The sequence below is a fragment of the Sycon ciliatum genome, chromosome 2, assembly GCF_964019385.1.
Source record: "Sycon ciliatum chromosome 2, ocSycCili1.1, whole genome shotgun sequence".
NCBI lineage: Eukaryota > Metazoa > Porifera > Calcarea > Leucosolenida > Sycettidae > Sycon > Sycon ciliatum.
Window position 1 is genome coordinate 3,778,716 of NC_088644.1, and position 22,554 is coordinate 3,801,269.

General features: G+C 46.2%; 1 protein-coding gene across 2 annotated transcripts; it reads right to left on the reverse strand.

Moving 5' to 3' along the window:
- Positions 1-255: 255 nt before the first annotated feature.
- On the reverse strand, positions 256-21,441 carry LOC135808293 (uncharacterized). 2 transcript variants are annotated; one of them, XM_065321462.1, is made up of 17 exons: positions 20,901-21,441; positions 16,664-16,867; positions 15,369-15,457; positions 14,798-14,942; positions 13,174-13,298; positions 12,438-12,538; positions 11,141-11,277; positions 9,281-9,324; positions 8,388-8,504; positions 7,813-7,923; positions 7,310-7,402; positions 5,088-5,185; positions 4,524-4,627; positions 3,863-3,976; positions 3,120-3,350; positions 1,646-1,835; positions 256-1,157 (listed from the first exon to the last, which is right to left on the reverse strand). In XM_065321462.1, the coding sequence occupies exons 1-17, from the start codon at positions 21,071-21,073 to the stop codon at positions 1,020-1,022; spliced, it is 2,214 nt and encodes a 737-aa protein (XP_065177534.1). In that variant the 5' UTR covers positions 21,074-21,441; the 3' UTR covers positions 256-1,019. The 2 variants fall into 2 exon arrangements, with proteins under 2 accessions (XP_065177534.1, XP_065177535.1); XM_065321463.1 differs by having other exon boundaries at positions 3,872-3,976; positions 20,901-21,436.
- Between the last annotated feature and the right edge of the window lie 1,113 nt (positions 21,442-22,554).

Sequence of the window (22,554 nt, forward strand, 5' to 3'; positions counted from 1 at the left end):
CCTGTGTTTTATGCTCTACAGATTCAAGAAATAGTTCTGATCTCATCGTAATGCCTAACATTTTCAACATTCACTGACTTGTCAGAGTGAGCACTCTGGCAAGGTACGTTCGGGCCTGATTTAAATCTGGCTTTGGAAAATTTATTTTTCATTGCTATTGGGTTCCTGCCTCATTTCCTCTGTGCTGCGCTGATGAGTCCACAAAGGACGAAACAGGTCCGTCCGCAGACTGAGTGTTTTCAACATTCTAAAATCTGAACGTAAACTCTATGACGAGAATATTAGTTGAAGGTAATGACTCCACAAGAAGACAATCAACAGTGTAAATGACAGTGTAAATGATACGTGTACAGTGATGATTCGGAATACTGATAGGGCATATGTACAGTGATGAATACAGACACTTGCAGATCATGATGGACTACAGTTAAAATCTCTTACTTATCAATAGCAATTTGGAAATTTTTTATTGCCCAACATGAACTGCATACCGGTAGACACAAGGAAAAACACAACACAAGGTCATAAAAGATGACTTTAGTGTTGGCAACACAGAATCAAAATCAACATACTCAAGAAAGTCCTGCTTTTCGAGGTGGAAAGTGCTGAGTCCTGGTAGTTCCTCTGTACCCTGCAGAAGCCACTACCATCTATCGCCACTATCATCAGCACTAACGTCAGCACTACAAATTGACATCGGCACTAGCGTGGACTCAACATCACCCGCGGCTATAATGTGGAGCAAGCCACTTCCTGCAGTGGCCTACCCAGTCTGAGTCAAACTAACTACTATGCTCTGCCATATCCTACTCTCAACTGGCAGTTTTAAGTCTAAAATCAACAGAAAATTCACGGTTGGCTGAGGCTGAGTTAGACTGAGTTTTCAGCCTCTGTAGGAACACCACCCTGCAATGATCTAAGGCGCAGATGCAGCTCAACAGAACACGGGTGAACTAAATACATAACGATTGGAACACCTGAACACAGCCTGGCGTCTTGCACTCGTCGCATACGCACGGCTACGTTCCCAGTTCATCATACGACGGCGGAGGCATTGCCGCTACTTCATCAAAGCCAGGCGGCGGCTCAGTGGCGTCGTCAAAGCCAACAGATAGGCTAGTGTTGTTGGTACGCGTGAATGAACCAGGTTCCGGGGACTGCATCAAAATAAAAAAGCACAAAACTCACACTGAGAAGGGCTCTTCATACGAACAACACTTCAAATTCATTCCTACAGTCATGATTCTGTGCTATGTACATGACTGTACATATTGGCTGCTATGTACATGACTGTACATATTGGCACTCATTGACATTTTATGTCAAGGATTCCTGAAAGGCAACCAGCTGCCTATCAAAGGGAACCTCCTAAAGAATACGAGGTGAGCCGGGTGGGGTTAAATGTCATGAGGGAAGGGAATAGGAAAGAGGGAGTACATGGCAGAAAGGAGAATCTTCCTACTGCAGTGATAACAGCCATCCTGAGATTCATGATGTTTCATTTGTCTGAAACAGGACGGGTTTGTCTAGGAGAAAATACAGTTAGATCTCTTCAATCCGGCAACCTCTGTTTGACAGACTTCTTCTGGATTGGGGACGGTGCAGGATTCAAGAGGCATGGGTGTGGAACTTGAAAAACTCTTACCGGAATACTATTAGTTGGTGATGAAGTGGGTAATGTAGTTTCCAGGGCAATATTGTAGCTGGGCGGTGGTGCGTTGGTAAGTTCCCGGCTGGCGTAATCTTCCAGTTCAACCTCCACTTCATTTGTAGGTTGAGTGGACGGTCTGGACCTATTCACATTGCCATTTCTTGTTACGCGTACATTTCTGGTTCTGCATGCACAAGATCAAGGTACATTTTTACAAAACGTGGAGCAAAGTCAGGTACAAGATAGTCTCCCTGTAACACAAACCACAATATGTCACAATCACTCCTAGCTTTCATGTTATACTGATAGTAGCCGCATTTATCTTTCTCGACAATGTGACCAGTGATGTGTAACTGCCATTGTCTTTCGCTGCCATTCATAGTCCGCTAGCTCCAGCTGTAACGGGACTTCTTTCTCTTATGCATATCTATCTTTCAGTTATTCAATCACCTCCGAATCAGCTCAGTCTTTAGCTCAGTCCGTCTAAGTTCCTCATCTTTTCATCTAGTCTTCGGAGTCACTTTGTGCCACCTTTCTTCTCCGCATTCTTAAACTACAGTCAACTTCGCTAATAACGACTGCGGCTATAACGACAATTCGCGAATAACGACATAATTTTCATGCCCAGAGCAAAGTCCAATCCAACTGTGACACGTATAATACGACTTCGGGTATAACGACACTTCGCGAATAAGGACATTTTTCTGATGCCCCGCCGCCGAGTGTCGTTATACGCCAAGTTGACTGTACATGTATACCTAACTTGTGAGTCCCTGTTAGGGAGAGAAACCCAGTGTCACTACAGTGGAGATTGGATATAACGACCTTGGATATATCGACCTTGGATATAATTACAAATCGAGTTTTAACTCGTAAAAGCGACAAAATTCTGTTGCCCAAGTCGTTTAGCAAGTCATTTCTGTACATCATATATCGGGTATAACGACCTGGAAAAAAATGACAGATCGAATTTCCTGACAATTTTTGGTGCCCGAAGACGTGAAAATGCATCGAATATAATGACTTTCCTCTTGTATCTAGCGGAGTGGCATGCATGGGACATGTCTGTGTCACATTCCCAGACCTCTGGGTCACTCCATGCATGCTGGTCATTGTGTATTGCACATTGTAGCCGAAGTGCAGCGGTGTACCTAGTAGTTGCTATGCATGACTTTTGGCTTGAACTATGCACGCAAGACACATGTACATACACGCACCTATGCATTATTATTATGCACATGCATACCTGCAATACATTTCTGTCATTTTGATATACATGTACATATTGCATACTAAATGTGAAGATCGGGTTTAGTGACAGATTGAATATAGCGACATTTCGTTTTCTCCCGAAAGAGTGTCGTTATATCCAATCTCCACTGTACTAGTATGCACGCACGCACTCACACACTAACACTGATCACTCCAGTAACATTACAAACATACTAGTAGCATTTGAAGTTGTTACCTGCTTCTGCGATTCCTACGACAACAGTTCCACTCGCTATGAACAAACTTGTTGAGAGCAGCCATGAAAGGATAGGCGCAAATGATGACCATCCAGACAGAAATGGAAATGATAGTGGCCACAGAAACTCCAGAGCTATCATCCCCGTCGTCAGTCGTGCAATTGGAATTCCGAAGGTCACAGCAAGGCACCACTCTGTTATCGGAACGCTTGGTGCAGTTCCTCAGAGACCTATTGCGATTAAATACATGGATAGCAGACAAACATAGAATAAATTAACATTGCAGTGGGTACAGAACAGAACAACAAGGACAATCAGGGCTTGTTTGCTGCTACTTCTAGTTTCATGATCTGGCAATCATCAGGCAACAGTCAGTACAGTGGGTATATAGGCTGATAATTAATCTACGCACACAAAGGCACACAATTCGAACTGGCTCTCAAATTCCTTTCCTTCCGTCCCATGATGTATCTTATACGCTTTAAACGAGGTTTAAGTTCTGTATACTGAGTTTGAATCTAAGGCGGTTCTACCAGCAATGCTAGCTCCAATGCTACAACGCACTGTACTCCTGTAAACCAAAACATGTTTTGAAAATGTTTTCAAATATTTTCTTCAATTTTTTCAAGTAGGACTGTCCGACATGTATCAACGAGACCACATAAACATACTGATGAGTACTAGTGTGGAGCGGGGAAGACCCTGTATATAGCTCAGGTTCTTAGTGGGCGGAAGCTCTTACTGAGAGTACCTTGTGCGAGATATGATCATATTGCACTCCACCACAACATCATCCACGTGCTGCAGATCACATTGGCGATGTATGCCGGTAGTGCTGAACGTGCTGCTCTGAGTGCTGCAGGAAAGCAAAGCGTACCAGCACCACACCATCAGTTGCCCTCGACCATCGGGCACGCATGACGAAAATCAGCATCACACCGTGGAGAGTATGTGACACTCCGCCACAATCCTGCACTGGGAATGGTTTACGGGTAAAATATGGGACATACGTAAAGCAGAACAAAGTTGAACTATACTGTAAATATACAAAATTTCAGCGCGGCAAAATTTCGGCACTTCACGATTTTTGACATTTCGACAGCGATTTATTTTCGGCGTATGGTAGAGGGCATGGTATAATGCGACAGATGCTGTGAAAAATTTCATCGGCGTTTTAATTTAGGCGTTTTGGTTCGGTGCCGAATATAGCCGAAATTAAATAGCTGCCGAAAATGTTGTATATTTACAGTACACCTCTTCAACATAACGTAGAGAGACTCTTTCTCTCTTCCCTTGCTGTGTGTGAATAAGCTCTTCCTCAGCGCATAGTACTGCACTCTTCAGAGAGTATAGTTCTCTGCTTGTTTCAACTACCTAAACAGATAGAGAGCACAACTACTTACTCGCCACGTAGAGATGGTGACAGGGCTCGCCAAACACTGCATGCATCTGCCATCGACGAGTTGCACAAGCCAGACCGAGCAAGGAGCTTGGTCTCAAGAGTATCCTGAACATTGGTAACATCAACCATACCAAGAAAATCAACAAGTTGCCAGAACATGTGGATATCCTCACACCACCTTCAACAGCAGATCTTCAAAAGCAGCCTTGCCCGGGAGGGGGGGGGGGGGGGGTGATGCACAAATTCAGTGAAAATACCAAATTAGAAGAGCCTCTACTCTGAAGTTTGATGCCGCAATGCAATCGTGGAGAGTTTTTGAAATAAAAGTTTCAGTTTGCATAAGAAATTTGTGCACTGCACAGGTAGATGCAGTAGTAGGATGGATTTTCAGAGCCCCCAGCATTGTCACTCAGAGCCCAGTATGGACTTTCAGAGCCCCCAGCATTGTCACTCAGAGCCCTCAGCATTATCACTCAGAGTCCAGTATGGACTGACAGAGCTCAAAAATGATCAGCAAAGCCCACCATTAACAGGGTCCAGGTGCCTGGAAAATTGGAAATCCTACCATTGCGGAGTCTTTCGATCCTGGGAATTCGTCCAAGATAGCAGTGGCCTGTACGTCGAACGCTACAACTCCCACCAGTGTTTGGATGGTCTGCTCCACTGGCGAGGTTGTCATAACAAAAAGAATAAACAAGTGCAGAAAGCACACCGTGGTGTCATGATACTCATAAGTTTGAGGCCGCGTCGAAACGGGAAAAGTCTAAAGACCAAAAAGAATGATTGCCACCAGCACGATTGAAAATAGGGACCCTTGCTTATGGCCAGCGAGTGTCACAATGGTACTTCCTCCGTGACTTTTTGACATGACTTTTCAAGGAGTTACTGTGCCCAACAAAAGTGTTCTTTTGGAAGAGAAACACTTCAACACATTCAATCGACATATCTACAATATCTACAGGATCGATTAGTGGGAGTAGAGTCTCAGTCTGGGTCGCCATCGCTCGACTCATCACCGCTGAAACTGTTCCAAGTGGCAGGTCGATCGACGCAATGTCGTACATGTATGTCGCGGAGAAGCTTCTCCGCGTCCCTGATCGTCTTCGCTGTTACCTGAATGCCTTCTCCAACATCTCGGCGGAGACCACGGTAGCGCTGCAGTGCTGGTACTCACTCAAACGCAGGCGACGCCAAACATTTCAAATTTCCTCCGAGGGATATCATAGTTGTACCAGCACTTTCCCGACTGCCGCAATCAGATCTCGCCTTCTCCTTTGCGACCAAGGACACATCGTCGAGGCTGCTGGAAAAGGGGAGATAATCAACGTTTGGGTCTGAGCTCTGCAGTGGCTGAACGACTTCTTTTTGAAATTGTTCATCTTACTCTGCTGCGCGAAGTGACGATTGTCACATCTCTGCATTTTGGAGTTTTGACATCTTGCCGACCTGTTCGCATGCAGACAGGCGCTTCGGGGATGGCGAAGATTTCAAAACGCTAGCTGCTATTGCTTTTCATTTTCCACTCTTCTTGCTCATCGGTGCCATTGTCCTGAGTTCTGAACTAAAAAACAGCTACGACAAGCAGTGAGCGCATAGCTTTTCTTTCCATTGCGCCTGGTGGACGAAAAATGAAAAACATGTTCGCTTTGCTTTGTTTGCAGCGTCGACACCCTTGCTCCAAAATATGAATCATGTTTCCTACAATTCTGAAATGTCATGTCAGTGTTTCAGGCTGACAGAAGAAGAGAGAGAGAGCAAAATAACAGCAGCGGAAAGTAGCGAAAGAAACTCACGAAGTTTTCGTTTCCGGAGGAAGTACTAAAAATGAAAGAAGGCAGATTGATTTCACTTCGGTGTACCCCACAGGCAACCTTACAGAAGCCCTGCTGCTTGCTATAATTGTTATCTGTTACATCTGCTATTGGTCTCCTGAAGGCTGTGAATTTTATCGTACTCGACTCAACGGTTGTTTTGTTTCCTTGAAATTCCACCGTTTTGCCACAATGCAACATGTCCGAATGTTGCCATGGTCATACCCAGGAAACAGGAAACAGGTACACTGGGCAGACTGTAAGAATGTGTGCTGGCTTACACACTCGATTGCAGTTTTCTGCTTATTCGCAGAACAGTACATACTTGCCAACCTTACCGGAATTTCCGGGAAAATCAAGGAAAACTCGCATTCGTCCCGGTATACCGGAAAAGTTATAACATCTACCGGATTTTCGAAAATGTCCGTCAACACCTTTTTGTTGTTGTTGATTTTCACTGTTTTGGACGCTCGCTAGCAGTGCTGTGCCCAAAATGAAGGTCTAGCGAGCGAGAACTTTTGAGTTTGCGTATGAAAAAGTACTTTTTTGTCGGACATGTTGTACTAACTTATGTGCGAATGTTTTGTGGTCATGCTGAAGTCACAATGATGTCATACACAATATTTTGCACAATTATGATGTAAAAATTGCAGATCAAGGAAAATGGGCAAAATCAAGGAAAAACGTCATCAGTGTAAAGGAAACTGTTTGCCAGGGGTTGGCAAGTATGACAGTATGTGCCGAATGCACATGTCAATGTGTCAGAGCATGACACGCACACAGACACACACCCACACCCACACCCACACCCACACCCACACCCATACACACACACAGACAGACACACACACACAGACAGACACACACACACATCTGGTCTATGTGATGTTAGTACCTGCTCAGTACCTATCCATCAAGGCTTCAGTGAAGCATGCTGTTATAATTATACCGCTTTGCTCCAATAATGTAGCCTTACCATTACTGTCGTTATTCGCCGCAGTGCCCTGCCAGAACACTGGTCTCGACAGAGTGAAGTACTGGCTCTTCGTTGGTGCATCGGTTTGTAAACCTATTGGCACAAAATAATAGGCAGGTTGATGACCCGCGGATTGAATCAATGACAATTGCTAGTACATAACCTAAAGGCACAGGCCGGCTGTTAGCAATCACACCAGAGCATCAAGTGTATGACAACGAGAGAAGGGGAGAACGGAATAAAAGAGAAAGTAAGACAGAGCCTTGAAGCCGGGATCAATACATTCAGAAGAATCCTGTAAAGGAAAGGGTTTGCTCACCACACTGGAGCTTGTGCTTTCAATTTCTGTAAAGATACACATTTTGCTTGGATGCATAGCAAATCCCACAGGAAAAATTATGGGGACCTGCATATACTTCTTGAATCTTGAAATAGATCAATTATGCTGCCGTCGATCTACTTCAAACTGATCGGTTGATGATTAGAAGAGGAGAGATACTCACCTGACCAGAACGTAGATGGTTGGCGCATAGAGGCCAGTGCCCATAAGTACTTGTAGTATTGGCTGACAACATTTGGCAGGGTGGACACATCCATTACTTCTGTGTGGATACCTGCAAACAACACAAGAGTAAATTTACGGCGAACACATTTGAGGTGAACTGTTCTCGTTCATTAAGTTCCCTCGCTTACCCAGATATTTTTTTGGAGAAATAGAGGCTTGCGAGAGGAGAAAATATGCCCCGCCCCTAGCGTTGCAAAGAGAGACTAGAAATTCTGTGAAGGAATACCCTTAGCTCGTGGCACAGCGGCCATCACTATGCCACACATGCAGTACGCCATGTTAGTAATGCTGCTGCTGCTGCTGCCACACGGCAGTCACCGCAACGTCACCATTATCTTGCGATGCATTGCAATGGCTGGAATGTTGTATCTCACAGCAAAGCATAACAGAGAGAGCCTTACGAAGGTTGTCAAAGATCTGGGACGGATGCATGTCACCTTAACTCGGATTTCGGCTGCATGGAGCACATCACCAATGTACACAATATGATACTGTAGTCCCAAATGCACTGACCTCCATACAAGTTAGAAAGAGACTCTAAAGTGTTGTCCTTGGCAGTGGAGTAGCTAAGAATGGATGTGAATGAGTCACCAATGGAAGTGTTGAACTCCTGGATGAGGTTGTCCAGAGCTGCAGGAGACAGAGAGGGTATAACACAATGTGTTATTCCTGTGTACATGGTTATTCGGTTTGTTCTCAAATATATCACGTAAAAATACACATACAATAAAATATCTGAGAGGACTCCCCATAGTCCCCCCCCCCCCCCCCCCCCCCGGCACATTTGCCCTACAGCGCTTTCGTGCATGAGAGGTAATTGAACCGAGACCTGATAGTTGGTGATTTCATCCATTCCTCTCTTGTTTGCTAACCATCCAATTTATCACATCTCCGCATTTGCTGCTTTGTACCACCAAGTTGTATGAGTCATTCCGCGAAAATTTTCACAATGAAAATATGAACAGCAGAGTAGAACGCAATGACACAGGGGGTAAAAGACACCTCTCCATTATTATGGCTTCAGGTGCTCACACAAAAATCACACAGATAACGGAACAAACAAATTGAAGAGGTAGTAGATTGGTGAAGCGATACTGAAGTTGCCAAACGTCAGTACCAGAACATGCACTGGACAGCGGCTTGGAGCTGTCACTGGACAGTTCTGTCCGTTTGGTTTTAGCGAATTCAAATAAAGAAAACAACAACAACAACAACAACAACAACAACAATAACAACAACAACAACAACAACAACAACAACAACAACAACAACAACAACAACAACAACAACAACAACAACAACAACAACAACAACAACAACAACAACAACAACAACAACAACAACAACAACAACAACAACAACAACAACAGCTACCACTCCCAGCAATCTCTATAGTTTAAACTTACATGCGAAGTTATGGCTTCCTTCAGAAATGAACACGACTACACTCCTGGAGTAAAGGAACAAGCAAGAGATAATGCGGTTGTCTTGGTTGGATATTTGTCTTGGACAGGCATGGGCACGTCTTCCTTCTTTCTAGCTGTCCATGATAGAATTTGTGCGTGCCTTACTGCCTACTCTCGTTCTCTGGGGTCCTTACGCTCTTAGGGCATAGGGCTTATGGTGATGAGCATGAGAATGACAAAATGTGGGCTTCATGTGCACTGAAGACAGACTAAACCCGCAATAGACTCGTTGTAAAGTACAGATAATAGAGAGGTTAAGATGCACGTTATTTCCGACATGACGCGCAATTTCACATCAAATTTGGCGTAAAACTCCAAATTTTGACGTGAGCTGCAGGTCACTCGCGTTGTTTTTCGACGTGCAAGCAAATAACACGAGCTGAACTTTCGCGTTACGTCGGGAAAACGTGCATCTTAACCTCTATAATCCTCCCCCCCCCCCCCCCCCCCCCACCATACACACACTTTATTTCCCTATACGGCTATAGATATCAGTCACAAAAGTGGCTTCAGCACTACCATTACAAGGTATGTAGTGAATGCTCTGCATCAGTACACAGTTCGAACGTGCAAACAGCCCATAGAGAGCAAGCCTTCGGTAGGATTGGGTGAATGGAACTCCCCACCATTATAAGTACCAAGGCAATTTTTGGACTTGCGTCTGTGCAAAGGCACATAGAACATTCAAGTGCAAGATCACACACCCCTACATCCACACACACACATGTACACATACACACACATGTACACACACACTACTACTACTACTACTATTGACAGCTGCCAGAAATGGCCACGCCGCTCCCCAAAGGGAGGTACTGTCAGAGAGGTTAGGGGAGAGGTAGGCAGTGCTTCAAATGGCGCTCCAGGTCCTGTCGCCTCCGAAACTGGCGTTGACTACAGACTCGGCAATGATGTTCAAAGTGCTGGCGATCAGTCACTGTAGGGCGCTTCGGGCGGGGTCCACAGCGATGGCGCTTGAGGCCAGCAGTAGACTTGAAAGTACGCTGGCAGGCAGTACACACCGGGACCTCGGCAACAGGAGGAGCATCAAAAGGCGGTCGGTCGTCACAGTTGTCACTCCCTAGGCACTTATGCACTGCAAGCCCACCCCTGCTCCGGAGCCATCTACTGCAGGCAGGACACTGCACCGACCCAGGCTGCTGTGATACGGGGAGCTGTCGGACTGCTGTGCACTTGTGCCGGGCCATGTCGGCGCGCCGACGAAACAGGCGGCCGCAAACGTGGCACACAATCGTCTTCGGGGCAGGCTCCTTCACCCCCGCTGCTGCCGACACTATGTCACGCCACTCTCCGCGATCGTTGGCTGATTGGAACCAATTGTGCACACCGGCCACAGTCAGATCAGCCTGGACAACGTCCTTCCAGCGATGTCGGGGGCCGCAAAACGGGCGGGTTCGTGGAAGATGAGCGAAGAGCAACTGCTTGGGTAACCGATTGTTACCAAGCCGAGCTAGGTGCCCAAGCCACTCCAAGCGTCTTCGCTGTACCATGCACAACAGTGGAGTAGGGTCACCCCACTGTGTGCGTAGTTGCTCCGATATAATGTGCTGCTCCCACTGGCGGCCGCGCGAAATGCACACACATACACACGCACACACACACACACACACACACACACACACACACACACAAACACACACACACACACACATGTTCACATACACATGTACACAAACACACACACACACACATACACACACACACACACAATATGTACACACACCCAAACAGGTAACACACAGATAACACACAGAACAAACACAATATCACACAGACCTGCGACAGCTGCTGCGCGTAAGGATCCGCTTGTTTCCATAAAGGATTCTGAAGCCTTCCCTGAATGCATTTTTGTAGTCCACAATGCTAGTTTTACTAGTTTCTCTTGCACGTTGGGCGGTCTCCTCAAGCTGGATCTACGGTTGTACAGACACAGGATAGTCAACAGAGGGACATGTTCAGTATTGTATGTTGGCTTGGCAAGCTTGGCTACTATAACAACAGAGGGGACATGTTCAGTATTGTATGTTGGCTTGGCAAGCTTGGCTACTATAAAGTACATCCAGCTCGGCCTATTTAAAGCTCGTAGCTGTACTGATGAGGCCTTTATGGCCGAAATAGCTTGCTGCCTACAGTATTGGGTAATGTGCTCCTCGACATTCGTCTTGTTGAGCACTCTCGGTAGGCTGCTCTAGTGCTGCTGCATTACGCATTGCCCACTGCATTTCATAGTTTGAGCACTCTAGCGCTAGAGCGACGAGCTTTCTTTATGTCTGTGGTGCCTCCTTTGCACCATGGCTGGTAGCTCGGCCGATTTAAAGCTCGTAGCTGTACTGATGAGGCCTTTATGGCCGACACAGCTTGATGTCTACAGCATTGGGCATCTATCTATCTATCCATCGATCCAGCCATCCATCCATCCCCTAGCTCGTCCCCCACTATAGTACTATTATTGTGGTAAACTTGACTGTACAGTAAGCATAGACTGACTGCATGAAATGTAGAATGTTAGTACAGTGTACACTGTTCGTGTTGTATGACCTACAGACATGGATTTGCTCATCCGTCCCACGTCAAAAACATTACCGTGTAGGAACCAAGAGGTGCTGCGCTGCTGCGGTACTTTACATTATGACAGAACAGAACACGTACAAAGAGGAGCAGCCCTATTTCACAGGTTTTTCTTCTTTAAAAAATATTATTGGTCTTCACCACAAACAACCTATAGAGATCAGCGGAGGTCAATCTTTGTCCTGAAGTCCACGACTAATATGAGGATTCATCAACAGCTGACTGGAGTATGGCAATCGACACTTCTTAAAATTTTCGACCCAAGAGATATCAAATCCCGCATGGGAAGTGCAGCATGTGTACCCAAGTCCATTTGATTGCAATTTCTTCTTACATGCAAATCCAACATGATTCATGTGCTCAGCAGTGATCACTACACCCAGACAGGCTTCTACCGATAATGATGTCATGGTTCATGTCCTCGGAGTATGGATAGATATAATTTGAACTGATATTATCTACTGGTGACCCAAAAGAATGCACAATGGCGCCATGCTTCTCCTACCTTCAGCACGCCAATGTTCCGCTGCGTTGCCACCTGCAAACCTTCCACTCCAGTCAGAACAATACGCGCAGAGTGATCGAAAGTCACCAATGCAACCTCGTCTGTTCAGGACAATAGGGGCATTGTACAACACAGTGTGCGTTGTCACTCACGACACACAATAACTGTAGAACAACCTAACTGGGTCACACCGCTAGACAAACTGATCTAATACTACTGTGGTGCTTTGCAAAGCATACAACAGGACCAATGGACAGACCAATCCCAGCCTCTGAATGCCTCACAGTACATGCATTGTAGAACACAGCAACAGGAAATATCTATACAGGTTATGGTCACAGTCGAAGAAGCAGCAGCAGCAGCAGGAACAGAAGCCAAACCAACCGCACCCGCAGTAGCATCAGTTACGCTACCACTATAAGTAGGCACACCAGCAATAAAGGCAATAAAGGCATTACAACAGCAGCAGCTACACCACCAGCAGACACACAAGCAGCAACACCAGCAGCAGACACACAAGCAGCAACACCAGCAGCGGCAGCACCAGCACTAGCCGATACACAAGCTGTGAGCAACACCAGCAGCAGCAGATACACAAGCAGCAGCAGAAGCACAACGATCACCTCAAGCAGCTGCGTCTACACACCCTACAGAACTATAGTATTATTATTACTAATACTCTAATACTACTTGTGCAAATGAATGCCAAAGTACTAGTAAGTAAAATGAAGCTTACCAAAATCAGTGAGCGTTCCAAGGACATTATTCACAGCAGCAATCGTTAGGGTACTAAACATTCTTAGCATATTGTTGTCTATGATGATAACAATATCCTTGAGGGAGGACAGGGCAGCTGCATAACTGTGCACAAAGGAAGGGTTGATGCAGAAACAAGGTTAAGCCAGTGCAACACAACCACTACAAATGCTGCGGCATGGAAGGAGTTTAAACAATAAAATAATGCTCCGTTTTCCGTAACATTTTCACCCTAGCTTTGTGCTCTACAAGAATATCTGCACGGTACAGTGCATAACACTGTCAAGCTGAAAAGGGTCAGCAATGTTAGGGAGAGCAGATCAGGGAGCCCTCGGTTCAGCACACTCAAACCTACATGATACCTGAACAATATTCAAGTGGGACAGTCTGCATGGCAGCCACCTGCATAGCAACAGCCTGTATAGTAACAGTCTGCATGGCAACACCACGCGGCGGCTGAGTTGAACAGCCTGCATGGCAACAGACTGTATGGCAACAGCCTGCATTGTACAGTAACAGCCTGCATGGTAACAGCCTGTATGGCAACAGCCTGTATGGCAACAGCCTGTATGGCAACAGCCTGTATGGCAACAGTCTGCATGGAAACAGTCTGCATGGAAACAGTCTGCATGGAAACAGCCTGTATGGCAACAGCCTGCATGGTAACAGCCTGTATGGCAACTGCCTTTATGGCAACAGCCTGTATGGCAACAGTCTGCATGGAAACAGTCTGCATGGAAGCAGTCTGCATGGAAACAGCCTGCATGGTAACAGCCTGTATGGCAACAGCCTGCATGGTAACAGCCTGCATGGCAACTGCCTTTATGGCAACAGCCTGTATGGCAACAGTCTGCATGGCAACAGTCTGCATGGAAACAGTCTGCATGGAAACAGTCTGCATGGAAACAGCCTGCATGGAAACAGCCTGTATGGCAACAGCTTGCATGGTAACAGCCTGTATGGCAACTACCTTTATGGCAACAGTCTGCATGGAAACAGTCTGCATGGAAACAGCCTGCATGGTAACAGCCTGCATGGTAACAGCCTGTATGGCAACTGCCTGTATGGCAACAGCCTGCATGGCAACTGCCTGTATGGCAACAGCCTGCATGGCAACCGCCTGAATGGTAACCGCCTGTATGGCAACAGCCTGCATGGTAACAGCCTGTGTGGCAACATCCTACATGGTAACAGACTGCATGGCAACAGCCTGCATGGCAACCGCCTGTATGGCAACAGCCTATATGGCAACAGCCTGCATGGCAACAGCCTGCATGGCAACAGCCTGTATGGCAACAGCCTATATGGCAATAGCCTGTACAGTAACAGCCTGCATGGCATAATAATCGGGTTTAGAGCAGATCTTTAGAAGAAATCGAGGGTTCGAGTCATGAAAGTCAACTTATTCTCAAGACTTTTCACCACTAAGCTTCCACAAATTGGTCTATAGAACGGCCTTAATTCCCGCAACATATCTGGACCAAATGATCAACAGTAGCACATCGACTATACAATATGTTCCAGTAAAAATTAAAATATGGCCCATGGTCATACAACATCTTTCGAGCATGACAGTCAACATTAATTATTAATGATCAGCGTACCGTGGGTAGAGCCGGGCATCAGTACTGCACACCGAAAAGTTCTGTAGAAATCCGGGAAACGTTCGTGTCAGGCCAGTGTCTTCCACTGTCAAATGTTGCCATTGAACGTGCAGCAGATCCTCAGTAACTCTTCTGAAACGCACACCTGCGTGTCAATACAACCAGATCAGCACCAGGACTCCAGTCAAACCCAGCGAAGTTCAAGAACATTGCATTGAAGCTATTCTTAATCCAGTATTCCGGCGGAAGCATTTGGGTTTATGACCATTGATGTAAATAATTTCGTTATCTCATAGCAAACCATGATGGCTGTCAATCATGAGAAAATTGGTGAAAGCCGACAGCGGTGCAGAAACGAAGAATGTAGGTAAAGGATAGTAGCCATAGTTGAGAGGCTGGGTTGTTCAATTCTCCTGGCCAACCAGGCAAGAACTCGTCTTCCTGCCCAGATTCATGGTATCGCTTTGATGATCATTAACACATATTGTCGCCATTGATGCTACACCTACACGTCCGATAAACTGAAACAAAGACTTGACATACACGTATTAGATACGCACCATCAACTTACCGTCCGTCCAGGAAATATCCAACTCTTGCTCGCCAGGCTTAGCCAGTAGATTATTAGTCTGTACTGAAGAACGGATGTCGTCTATTTGCCTGTTCCCCAATGACCAATGACAACACAGGGCAGAGAGAACCACAGATACAACGTCTTTTACCAGCAAACAAATTCAAAAAGCGACGAGGGGGGGGGGGAGGGGTGTTGTATCCTGATCTCCATGTACTCTGCTAAGGGATTACTACAAAGTCTGTCGATCGGCAACTGCGTCATATCAGTTCCGATCTTGCATCCAACATCAGGCGGGGGGGGGGGGGGGGAATCGTGGATTTTGTAACAGACTCGAGCAAGCTGCAGTACCCCATGCCAGTTTGGTGATCATTTAGATCGAGCTCAAAAGGATCAGTTTGTTGCCGGTCTTGCCAGCTCTGACATCAAACGTAAGATTCTGACAAGCGCTGACGCAGATACTAATCAGTTTGCCGACGTGGTACAGATTGCAGAATGGGAGGAGAGCGTCATTACGTACGCCGGTCAACTCACTCCAGGTGCATCATCGCTGGATCAGTCAGCACACTCGAGCTCTGTCAATAAACTGCATAGTACGAACAAGTCGAGAAGTTCCCCGAATCGTACTGCGCCGAACCGTGCTGCCGGCCAGCGAAGTACTACTACTACTACGCCTACGAGAAAATGTTCCCGGTGCACTTCTGATCTGCACATGGCCAACAAGTGCCCGCACCGGAACACCGAATGTCGCTTCCGCAAGAAGATCGGGCATCTAGAGAGAGCCTGTCTCTCGAAACGAAAGCCTGCTGGCCATGTAAACCATGTGGATGACAAGTTGGAATCAGATGAAACCGAGGTGAGATTGTTTCTGAATTTTCTCCTGGTCACTGGAATTGAACGAAGAATGAAGTTTTATCATTTCAATGTGCCAATTTTTCTAAGGATCCGCAAACTCCATTGCAGCCATTTACAAGTAATAATTCTCAATCCAACCACGAACAAACGGCCTCTTTGCTGCAGATGTCACTTCAGGCTCACCAAATCCTTGGGCGTGGCCCATAGTTTGAGAGACCCTTTTTGCGCGTTTGGACCGAGAAAAGAAATTTCAATGTGTCACGTCTCTCCCCAACAGGTTCGTTAGCAAAAAAATCACAGAGGTTTGATCAGGACAATGCTGGCAACATCAGTTCAGTAGCACTGGCCACCGGATGAACACTGGACAAGCACTGGATGTAAGCAGCAGCACAGCACAGCACAGCACAGCACAGCACAACCAGACAGACAGGCCAACCTACCTTCCAGTACAATTCTTGCAGCCAAGCCCAAAAAGATTGCCATAGAGGGTGTCATTGGTGCAAGTGGCAAAATTCAGCTGGGTCTCACACGACAGCGGAACGCACGCAGAAGGCCCGGAGACGCCTGTAGTGCAGAATGACTCGTACTGATTCTGCACCATCCTGGACAGTGTTTCGATTCCAAGCTCATAACTGTACAGAGTGCTGAAGGAAGAGTAAAAAAAAACAATGCATATACTGCTAATAAGAGCGTGCAAACCACATTTAGCCATATTCGTAGTATATGGATTGACCTAATGCCTCCATGCTGTAGGGTGGGGTGGGGATATCACAATACAGACATATTAACCTTGTTTGGTACCATAATTATGTTGTCAGTAAGGTTTTGTTTCAAGTGCTAGCGCCGCAGCAAAGTGATCCTGGTCTAATGCTCTTAGGGCCATTTTTCGGGATCGAGCTAGACGACTGGCAAGATCGAGAAAGGACTGTTGCACAACACTCAAGATTCCTTTCAAAACAGACCACACCCACAGGAAGGTACACTATCTCATTCCCAATCATCAGCTGAACACCTATATCATCTACACGGATGCTCGCCTCAGCTTGAGGGTGTGCAGGTCAGCATTGGACAAAACCCCAGTGCCATCAGTATTGCGGCGTGGAAGACAAGACTGATGGTGCGTTCCCCTGATAATCTTAGCAGGCCGTGCCATTCGACTTCCTTGCACATAGACGATCGGTGTGTTTGAACTCTTTCCTAGCGCAGTTTTATTTTAATATGGCAATAAAGCAGAGTAAAACATGTAACTACCGACCACCCCTTGGTACCGACCACCCCTTGGTACCGACCACCCCTTGGTACCGACCACTACCCTTGGTACCGACCACCCCTTGGTACCGACCACTACCCTTGGTACCGACCACCCCTTGGTACCGACCACCCCTTGGTACCGACCACCCCTTGGTACCGACCACCCCTTGGTACCGACCACCCCTTGGTACCGACCACCCCTTGGTACCGACCACCCCTTGGTGCCAGTCTTTAGTTAGAGGTTTGCACCGCGCGACCATATACGGTATATGATTTTTCATTTTTTATGATATGTATGTCAAAATGCAGCTAATTCCAGGACTTGCGCAATGCCATTCATATTGCAGATCAAACAATTAGACACAGAGACAGGGAGAAGATTCATTTTTTGCAGACATCAAATTCAGCTGCTACTTCTGAAGCCAGGAGTCAAACGTTCGCTGTGGAAGTGCCATTTTGCGCTCGGCTTCAAATTTGTTCATGCGATCAATCGTACCGACTGTCCTTGTTGTGACTTTTTGATCGCTTGAACGTGATCCTTCAGCATCAGGATCTTGCTTTGTTTCTGGATTCCTTGGTGTCATCCTCGATTCGTCTGTATGACTGGGGTGACAGAGCCGCTCAGTCTTCGTTTCTCCTCTGAGTAGTAACATCGATCAGAGAGCGCTTCCGATGCGCTCTTCATGACGATTCCTATCATGTTCGTTCTTGACAGCACTTGAAATTTGGACAGGTGTAGTGCAGTCCACACCGACTCCACAGTCTAAATGACCTGCGTTCATTTGTTCAGCTGTAGTCTCTAAAGAATCCTTTCAGGACCATGGAAAATCAGCAAAATTTCTAGAAGGAGCTTCAAGCAACATTTGATTTCCTACATCGCGGTCGCTAGTTACGGGTCAAACATCGTCTTTGGCACAAAAAAAAGGAGGTCCCTGGTCGCGTTCAGCAGGTAGTCGCTTGTCACAGTGCATTTTTATTGTGAGACTAACACAAAAAAAGCCATGAAACGATGATCGCGACTCACAAAATCAGGCCTGGGGAGTTGTACAAACTCCCTGCTGCAGAGTGGGCTATGCGATGGGGGTATGAGCACAAGGCAACGTTTGTGCAAAGACGTTCGTGGCCGGGTCTCTGCACATGCAAGGACGTCCGTGGCCAGGAACACTTTCAGAGTTGGAGGTTTGAATGGCAAGTTGGCATCTCATCGCTTACGATTGCTTCTTTGCCGCTGGCTGCACTTTTGCGTAAGAGGATGCATGCTAGTTGAATACTAGCACACTTAGTGACGGAAGTATGTTTAGCTCTACACAACTTTGGTCATGTAGGATGTACATACCTCAGTACTTACATAAACTTTGCCATTCGAGGCTGCTCCTGTTTCCCAAGCAGCTCAAAACAGTGTTACCATGGTTACCTCATTGGATGCAGTCTCTACTACACAGTCAACGCATAATTATATTTGTATTATCCATCCTCAGCTGTATGTGAAGCTATGGCAGTGCACAGTACTGTTGGGCGCCGAAGAACGGAGCGCCAAAGGACGAGCAGCCTAGGATTTCACCAAGCACAGCAACACCACTGTACTAGTGTCCATGTATACACACATGTATACACGCTGACCCGCAACCGTGTATACACTCTACTAGCACATGAACAACAAGAACGACCTGTCCTAGGCTACGGCTACGGCTACGAGGCTGATCCCCCAGTTCTTCGGCAACCGACAGTACTGCACCGTGATTACACCACCTGAAGCTAGATCACAGTGTCCCACGCTGGGCACATACAGCTACATGTACTTGTAAGTCACGACGTGACTGTGATGACAACTGCATGTACACCAGAGCTCAGTGTTGTCCGCGTCGCTGGCCTATGCGACAATGGCATTGGTCCCTTGCCAACCTTGCTGGTTCCAGTCCTGGTGCTTACAGTGGGCGCTTTCGGTTAAACATTCTGCACCCAGGTTTTATCATTCTCGAATGAACAGAATGAATGGATTTAGGCCATGTTAACGAATGACTACATGTAAAAAATCGTAAAGGGGGATCCTGTGGGACCACGCACACCCCTCGCACCCACGTGGACCTAGCATCGCGTGTACGTCGAATGTGTCAATTCTGGCAGTAGAATTAGAAATTCCGCTCTCTCTTCAGAATTTAATAGCGGAATTGGATTCCGTCGATTCTGGCAACGGAATTTGTGTAATCAAACGGTGCACGCACCGTACAAAATTCTAGAATGGACGAAATTGTGTGTAATCAAACGCGCCCAATGACAGTCAATTATTTTTCTTCAGAGTTTTTTTTCCATTTTCAATCCCTCAAAATATTTTTGTTACGTTTTCTAGTAGTAGTAGTAAAATTTATTATTTTACTAGGGAACTCCCAACAGGCGTTGCCTTTTTACTGGGAACCCTAACTTTCTTTGATGGTGTGATAGCTATTCTTGTGAAACCATAGCACCCACAAATCGTACATATCACCACCCTATTCTTTCACATACAGTATGTGTATGTCAATGTGAGGACCGTCTCCACTATTGTGATTTGTGATCATGTCTCTCATTTTAAATGTCGTTCAGTTTAGTTAGCCGTGATTGGTTTCCACCCCTCATCTCATTCTCATTACTGGCAGTCTTACGGCGAGCCAGGAGACGTTTTTTCTAGGGCTCAAACGATTAGTCCGATTAACCGGTTGCAGACCGGTTACGAAGAATTAACGGTTAACCGATAAAGATAACGGTTACGCAGTAACTTTTCAGTCAATTTTTCAAGTATCAGGTCGTTGCAAAGTGTGCACTTTCGCGGGCTGTCGCACGCGTACGCAATTTCTGGGCTGTCAACTCGGTCATATCTTGTCTCTTGGTGTGAGAGTATGTATGAATGAGCATGCAAGAGAATGTACAAGTGTGCGTTGTACTGAATAGGGTACATTTTTTGAATGAGTATAGTCAAATATACGGTTAAAAAAGAGTCCGCAGGATTGCCCTGGCTTATAGGTTATAACCGGTTAACCGACCGTTAGCTTAGCAGTTAACCGTCAGGGGTAAAACCGTGACCGTTTGAGCCCTAGTTTTTTCACATTTCGATTTTTTTCCTGCTTTTTCCTGACACACCTATAATAAGTAGCCTGGGTGTTTTTTAAAGTCTGCCTTCCTTCCGTACCTGCTTCATCCTGAAGATGGCCCATAGTGACCGAAACGATGAACCAGAAACGTCCGACTGTGTGAAAAGCAGTGCAGCTGAGTATTGGCCAGTGTTGTCATAATTTTTTTGTTTTCAATGGTTTGTGGGAAAGATGCAAAATGGGAAAAGTCTGAAGAAAACATTGACTGTCACCATTATGTACCACCCGGACACGAACCAGAATGTTTGTTGTAACAACATTCATGTTCGAAACGACACGACACGTGCACTGTTACACTTACCGGTCGACGACTAGGGAGGGCGCTGTGGCGTTGGATTGCGAGCGAGCTGCGCGACAGAGCGTCGCAAGCCAAATAATTGATACAACGCATGAAGCCAGGCGTAAGGTCCGCCGGTTAGGACGGACAATCCGCGATAAACCGGTCATCATGGTCATGGAGCAGATATCTTCCATGGAATAAGCTCACAAGAATGCATGGACAGTTACTATAAAGTATATAATTATTATGCACCAGTACAGATACAAGAAACGATCATTCTGGCTGACAATAACAACTCGTCACCCTGAATAATTTGGAAGCCGTCAGGAAAATGCAAGCTCCATTCGAGAAACCTCGAGTCAAACTGTCACGATAGAAAGTTGAGGAACTACAAATCAATTCAAAGAAAGATGTGGCGAATTATTTATTTCATCACATCGCAAGCTTGTAGCAGTCTGTAGCGTAGATCTACCTAGTAGAACCTAGTAGATCTACCTAGCCTGTATGAGGACTGAGGAGAGAGGTAGTTTCGCAAGAACGGAGATATCACGCCCAGTGTCACCAGGTCACCGCCTAGCTAGCGCGCCGGACTGCCGAAACCTCGAAGCCCTAGGCTAGGCCCTGGCCTAGCTGCATGGGAGGCTGGGACTTGACTGTGCTAGGAGTCACCACTCGACACCAGGACTCCAGGTACTGACTCTGTAGCCTGTGTTACGTGTGTGTGTGTGTAGGTGTCACTTCGATTCACTGGCATGACTCATGCGCAGTCATTATTGATCGACTTGAAGCTGCATGACGTGCGCGAATGATGAAGTCACACGCAGCGTCATTGTGGAACGACAGAATTAGAAGTACATGTAGTTAGTTACAGAACTAATAATTATTATTACTTACTTCAACCAAGGAGGGTTTATTTCCTTCCTTGTCCAGAGTGACAGAGTCACGGTCACAGTTCGGTAGTACCGCCTGTCGCCAGTGTCGGTCGGGAGGTCCGGAAAACTGGACTATAAGTACGCATGGATCATGTACCCCAGCCTAGGCAGTACTACTACTAGAGTACTAGGCACTCCCTAAACTCTGCCGGACTCTGCGCCTCTACCCTGCCCCCCCCCCCCCGAATTTCATTGAGCAGCATTGTAATTACATGTATTAAAAATTAATTTGTAGTAAGTACTACTGACTCTGAGCCACCCAAGAACAAGCGTGCCGTGGTGTACCATGGTGTACTACAGACTGTAGTATGTGGGTCGCCACGGATAGCACTGGGAGCCACTTCCGTATCCAAACCAGGAGTGAGATTCTGGTGTTGTTGTTGCTGTTGTTGTTGTTGTTGTTGTTGTTGTTGTTGTTGTTGTTGTTGTTGTTGTTGTTGTTGTTGTTGTTGTTGTTGTTGTTGTTGTTGTTGTTGTTGTTGTTGTTGTTGTTGTTGTTGTTGTTGTTGTTGTTGTTGTTGTTGTTGTTGTTGTTGTTGTTGTTGTTGTTGTTGTTGTTGTTGTTGCTGTTGCTGTTGCTGTTGCTGTTGCTGTTGCTGTTGCTGTTGCTGTTGCTGTTGCTGCTGCTGCTGCTGCTGTTCTTGTTGTTGTTGTTGTTGTTGTTGTTGTTGTTGTTGTTGTTGTTGTTGTTGTTGTTGTTGTTGTTGTTGTTGTTGTTGTTGTTGTTGTTGTTGTTGTGTGGC

Excerpts from the sequence above, each read along its gene's own strand:
- LOC135808293 (XM_065321462.1), bottom strand. The coding sequence starts at position 21,073 with ATGGAAGATATCTGCTCCATGACCATGATGACCGGTTTATCGCGGATT. Across the intron at positions 16,868-20,900 it reads CCCTCCCTAGTCGTCGACCG|CACTCTGTACAGTTATGAGC; the intron begins GTAAGTGTAACA and ends CTCTTCCTTCAG. Across the intron at positions 7,403-7,812 it reads ACCATCTACGTTCTGGTCAG|GTTTACAAACCGATGCACCA; the intron begins GTGAGTATCTCT and ends TTGTGCCAATAG.